At 45.4% G+C, this 6,000-nt stretch overlaps 1 protein-coding gene across 1 annotated transcript in view; it reads left to right on the plus strand.

Moving 5' to 3' along the window:
- Positions 1-5,539, plus strand: part of LOC311223348 (uncharacterized protein) — a gene marked incomplete at its 3' end in the record, with an annotated part of 63,850 nt that extends 58,311 nt beyond the window's left edge. The window contains exons 2-3 of the mRNA XM_084308139.1: positions 3,432-3,818; positions 5,417-5,539. Coding sequence (XP_084164265.1) covers positions 3,432-3,818; positions 5,417-5,539 — 510 coding nt within the window. The remainder of the gene's footprint in view (positions 1-3,431; positions 3,819-5,416) is intronic.
- Between the last annotated feature and the right edge of the window lie 461 nt (positions 5,540-6,000).

Consider the following 6,000-nt stretch of genomic DNA (forward strand, 5'->3'; position numbering starts at 1 on the left):
TAATATGTGGTTGGCACTTCTTTATCGTTGCTATTGTAGATAACTGTGGCAATTCTAGAGTTAATACATGTAATTTTTTTTTAATTAATTGATAACCCAAAAAAAACATTATCTACTTGAGGAGAGAATGTGTATATCTGTGTTTTAACTTTGTGTACACACTTACCGCCCATAATGGGAGTAGGTATGCGTTACTCATTAATTGTTTCTGCTTCGGGAGAAGTCTTGGTTTTGGGGAGAGTAATACTTAGGGTTTCCAACCTGCTCTACTTCTAGAAACAAAACAGTGAACAAAATGGGTATTTGAGCAGCTTTAGGAGCTACAGGCGTCTAGTTCACCAGTTTGATAAGAATCTATTATTTGGGAAACATAAAATACTCTGTTACACTATAACCACTTGTAGGGCTGGGGGTTATGGGCAAAAATTATATCGTGATAACAATATTGATAACTATATAATATCACGCGATATCCATAAATCGATATTGTTATAAGTATTAAAAAAATATATATATATATATATATATTTTTTTTTTTAAACAACAGATGTATGTTTATTTTGCAGCAATTCTTTGTCGTTGCCGCCATCTTTAGTGTTACAGCCCCTCACACTCCAGTTATATTACGTCATAGCTTACGCTCTGCGCTCTACTGGAACATATCCCATATCAGCCTATATACTGAATACATTTCTCCACATGTACCTGTACACACCCATCCGCCTGGCCACACCCCCATCCGCTCCTCTACATAAGCAGGGGTGTGGCCATACTAACAGCTCCTTCCCAAGTCTTTCACCACCGAAGGCGAAGACCATGGGGTCCTCAGTGAGTCCAGCGCAGAGCGCTCGCTATTACTCATATAACTATGGTTATATAGATAACCGTATGTTATATTACGTCATAGCTTACGCTCTGCGCTCTACTGGAACACAGGAGCTGAGCAGAGCGGAAGCTCGACAAATGCCACAGAAGAACCCACGACTACACAAAAGCGCAACCTACATGCCACTAGGGAACGAACGGGAAGAAACAAAACCCCTGTTACAATCCCTAATATCACAGGGACAAGGGCAAAAACCCAACCCCATGGCAAGGCCGTAGCAGAGGAGCGCGAAGGAGGACCCAGCCCCAGGAAGGGACGGGACCCCCCAGAAAAGGGGGCCTGGTGAGGCCAACGACGCCGCAGCATTGAGACCCCACCAGGCGGTCACTAGTGACACCACCCCCTACATCGCCAGCGTATCGGACAGGGCCCATCCAAGAGCAGGCCCTTCCCCCCTACAGCACACCGCCCTGAAGCACTCAAGAGGCTACACCCACAGCGAGGTGTAGAACCGCCACTGCTGTGGATTATGGAACGTATTGGATGCCGTAATATTTGGAACCATTGCAATTAATGTCACTCTGGACGCGTGGAAACTAAATAACGTTGGCACATTGACAAACTGATTGATTACAACCACGTGGATATGGAACTGACTGTGTGCCGTATTGTTTGGAAGTGGAGCCATTGTAATTAGTGTCGTCACTGGACGTGTGGAAACTAAATTGTTCTCTTGGACATTGTAGATGTGTGGCAAATGCTATACTACATTACTGCATTCATAAGCAGGAAGAAACGCAAACCCTCTTTGAAAGCTCTGACGTCACGTTAAGTGAATGCATTCAAATGACAAAAGGATAAATAAAAAATAAAAAGAATAAATAACAATGTCTGAAGCCAAGATGAGGAAGAGGCAAACCAGTCATGGAGGTATGAAGACAGCCTATATGCTAAGAGAGGCTGAAGCTGAAAAGGCAAGCTTAATGGTACGCCTTGCCAATTTAAAGAAAAAACAAGAGCTTGAGAAACAACAAAGATATTTGAAATACAGGCTGGTATTTCAAATGTGGTACTGCACCCCTTTGGAATGGATTGCATGAAAACACGGGGGGGGGGGGAATCCAGCTTCCTCATTTTACTTCTCGAGTAAGCCACCCGAGGGGATCCAACTAATTTCCGAGCCCCAAAACAGCGTGGAATACATATTTCCAGTACCCAGCATTGGATCAATAAACGCGATCGATATTTAGAATGGCGATCAAGAATTGGAATAATCTTTTTGGAGAACATCTGATCTGAGGTAAGGAATCTATTTTACCAGTCTTAGGATAATCAGAGCTATTTTCACAGAGATATCAGCGTGTGCCCTATGTAGTATGTAGTGTGTGTGTGTGTGTGTCTGTGCGATCAGGAAATAAGAGATTCAATTTTTCAGCTCGCTTCTCTAGCGTGCATAAGTACACATACTATCGATTATCTAGCGTTTATTTGAAAACTATTCATAAATAGGTCAAAAAATTACAACGTTTTTTGTGTATTCCAGAATATTCCAGTAAAGGGCGTTTATCACAGGATCTTTATATTTTCCTGAAACTTTCAAAAAACAAGAGTTTTTCAAAATGGTATAAAACGGAAATGAACCGACAATGTTGACTGCAAACAAGTCATTGATAAGCGACGGCCAGATTAGACACATAGCCATAATTTAAGACATAGTTATGCGTTTGCAAATATGAGAGCTCTATCATTGAAGTGGGTGGTGGCAAGGAAGCACTAAAGCTTGCACAGAGCTCCGGCATTGAAAGTGTTAATGGTACGCCTTGCCAATTTAAAGAAAAAACAAGGGGGCGGCTAGGTGGCGCAGTGGGCAAGGCGCTCGCCACCAATGCAGGAGATGCTGGGTTCGAGCCCAGCTCTCGGCGTTGCTACCAGCTTGGCTGGTCGTTCATACTAATACAATTGGCAGTATTAGGGGGTGGGAAGCTGGTGGGTGGGGATCGGACGTCGTGGACAGCGACTCCTACAGGTCGGTTGGTGCGCCTGTGCAGTAGAATCAGGAAGCGACGAGGGCGGCGTGTCCCTCCCACGCAGACCCTCGCCGCTGAGAGATCGCGCTGTGCAGGTGAAAAGATGCTACGGCTGCCTCCTCGAGTACCGGAGGGGACACGTGATGCAAGGCTTCGTCCACATTGCAGCCGGCTTGTGGGAGGCATGGCCTAACAGCGTTCAAGACAGGGGAGGGTAGAATTGGACAATACGAAATTGGGGACGGGAGAAAACATTTAAAAATGGGGAGAAAAGTAGATAAAAAAAATAAAAAAAAATAACAAGAGCTTGAGAAAGAGAGAAGAGATTTGAAATATGAAACTGCCCTTGCAAATTTAAAGAAAGAACAAGAGCTTGAGAAACAACAAAGAGATTTTAAATATGAAACATTGGAATTGGAAAACAGACAAGCCAAGCAAGCAGCCAAGCAAGCAGCCAAGCAAGCAGCCAAGCAAGCATCATCGATAAGAGTCTTGACTGAGAGGCGCAGCATTGAACCGGCCAATGAATATCATAATAATGATGCTGATAATGTTTTTATTAATCACTGTGCTCCAAGGAGTGCAAGCACAAAATACATAAACTTCCCCTTGAACTTCGCAAGTCGTGGTCGGAGTCCAGAGGAGAGGACAGCGATGAAGGAGAGGACAGCGATGAAGAAGAGGACATCGATGAAGAAGAGGGCAGCGAGGATGAAGATGAGGATGAGGATTTCATCACATCTCATGTTCCCTCCAAGGAGTGGATTGGAGGGGTTGAAGGTGACCTGCTGGGTACTACCCAGAGACTTCCTCAGAATGAACCAGAGGACAATGGTGATGGGGGCGGTGAGGAAGAGGACGGCGTTGATGATGACGTCGATGATGAAGAAGAGGACGACAAAGCGATCCCGCCTCATGTCCCCTCCAGGGAGTGGATGGTGGTGGGTGACCTGCTGGGTCCTGTGGTAAGAGTAGAATGCTTCTTAATAACTCAGCCACAGATATATAATGAACTAGTCTGTTCCCACAGGTAATAAGAGAAGGGCAGTTTGTGTCAACAGGACGGTTATATTACATGTAGCTCTGCTCAGCATCATATGCACATACTTCACTTCAGTACTTGTGCACTGAATAAAAACTCACAATGTACCTTTACATACCAACATCTGTCTGGCCACACCCCCATCCGCTACCTACATAAGCAGGGGTGTGGCCATGCACTCACCTCCTTCTTCACTTTCACCACAAGGAAGTGCCTGTATACCAATCACTTGAGCTAGGTTGTTTAGTCTGAAGAAAGGAGAACAGAAGAGCAAGGAGATACGTTGACGTTATATCTTTGTTTTCTCTCACTTTTTTCGAGAAAATACGGCGATAATGTCTTCGTCACTGGGGTGTCTGGAAGATGATGATCATTCTGACCTCCACCGGCTTTTTCGTATTAGGGGCTCGCGTCGCTGGTCTAATCCCCACCTGCAGTCCTCCAAGCTGCAGCTAGACAGGTATTACCTGCGGGTCTGCAGCTGGACTGTGCAGTAGGCGTCGGCTGTTGTGAGAAACTGGCTGCCTCTGGGTGAGTGATGTTTTTGCTATGCGAGTGCCAGTTGTGTTGCTATGGGGGTTAGCTGCACTATTTACGAAGGCCGGCCCCAGGCTGCGTGTATCACTTCCGCAACGGATTTAGTTGGATTTCGGTTTCCGGGTTCGCGACGGCCACGTGACGCGCCCCCCTATCCACCGCTGCTTCTGCCGCTGCCCTGTGCGCGCGGCATGAAGACAGAGCCGCAAATTGAACATGCAGTGAGTCTGCGACGACAACAACCCAATAATCAACACTCGAAACAGCTATTACCAGACAATTACAACAGCAGTGGTGCCTGCTTCGATGCAGACCAGAGAAAGACTTTTGTCTTGTTTACATCAGGTTCATTCATTCATTCATTCTCCTCCCGATGTGTTCGTTCAACTCAGACCAGCCGCTCTATCGGAGATAGGATGACAGCATGTCATGTTTTGTATATGTTTATTATTCCGAATAGATCTACACAGGCTTATAGCCTATAATACGTGACATTTGAAGCAGGCACCACTGCTGTTGTAATTGTCTGGTAATAGCTGTTTGAGTGTTTATTATTACTGCCTTCCTATACCCAGTTAAAATTGTCTTCATATCTCTATATACAACAGCAGTGGTGCCTGCTTCAAATGTCACGTATTATAGGCTATAAGCCTGTGTAGATCTATTCGGAATAATAAACATATACAAAACATGACACAATGTGATCCTGACGCTAATTGGTGTCTGTTTGAATTTGCTATTGCGTTATTATTGGTCACGTTGAGTTGACGGGTAGGCGTGACTGCTTTTGACTTGATTTTGATATGGGTAGGGCGTGACTTGAGTGAGGTCAGTGAGCGCGAAAGATAGAGTCAGGTAAAATATAATAATCACGTCTTGGAGACGGACATACAAATAAAATGGATATACGAAAATGGTTGGCTGGGGCAGGCGCACCTAAGGCTTCTTCACGGCCTCCTCCAAGAATGCCTCCTCCTGGTGAAGGCCTTCCAACATCTAACATGGTTGAAGAAGTCTGCCAAGAAGCGCCAGGCCCAGGCCCCCCCGCCGGTGCTGCACTTGGAGGTGCTGCATCTGTTACAGCAGAAGCTAACGTGGTGGTTATAGGCCATCATGATGATGATCCACCAGATCCACAACCGTTGACGGTAACGGTAAATGATCTCGGGACTGAGCATCCCAAACAAATGGTTTTACAACCATACCCTGCCAGCATTTTTAGCGGTAGGAAACGGTCATTTGTAGCGACGTGGTTCCAAAACAGAGACTGGCTCGAGTACAGTGAACATGCTGATGCAGCTTTTTGTTTCTGCTGCCGGAATTTTTGTTCTATTGGCAGTAGCACCAATCGGAGAGTGGATGGTTTTGTGAATCTTGGATACCGTAATTGGAAAAATGCCACAGAGAGGGACAGGGGATTTCATAAACATGAAACATCAAAGGAGCATCTCTCTATAGCTACACAATGTGGAAGGAGCGAGTGAGACGTGTCAATACCGGCAAGGAGATTTCGACACTTGTCAACACAGACCAGCTACGAAGGAACAGGTTTGATTGATTGATTGATT

The sequence above is a fragment of the Notolepis coatsorum genome, assembly GCF_963971535.1.
Source record: "Notolepis coatsorum genome assembly, chromosome: 2".
NCBI lineage: Eukaryota > Metazoa > Chordata > Actinopteri > Aulopiformes > Paralepididae > Notolepis > Notolepis coatsorum.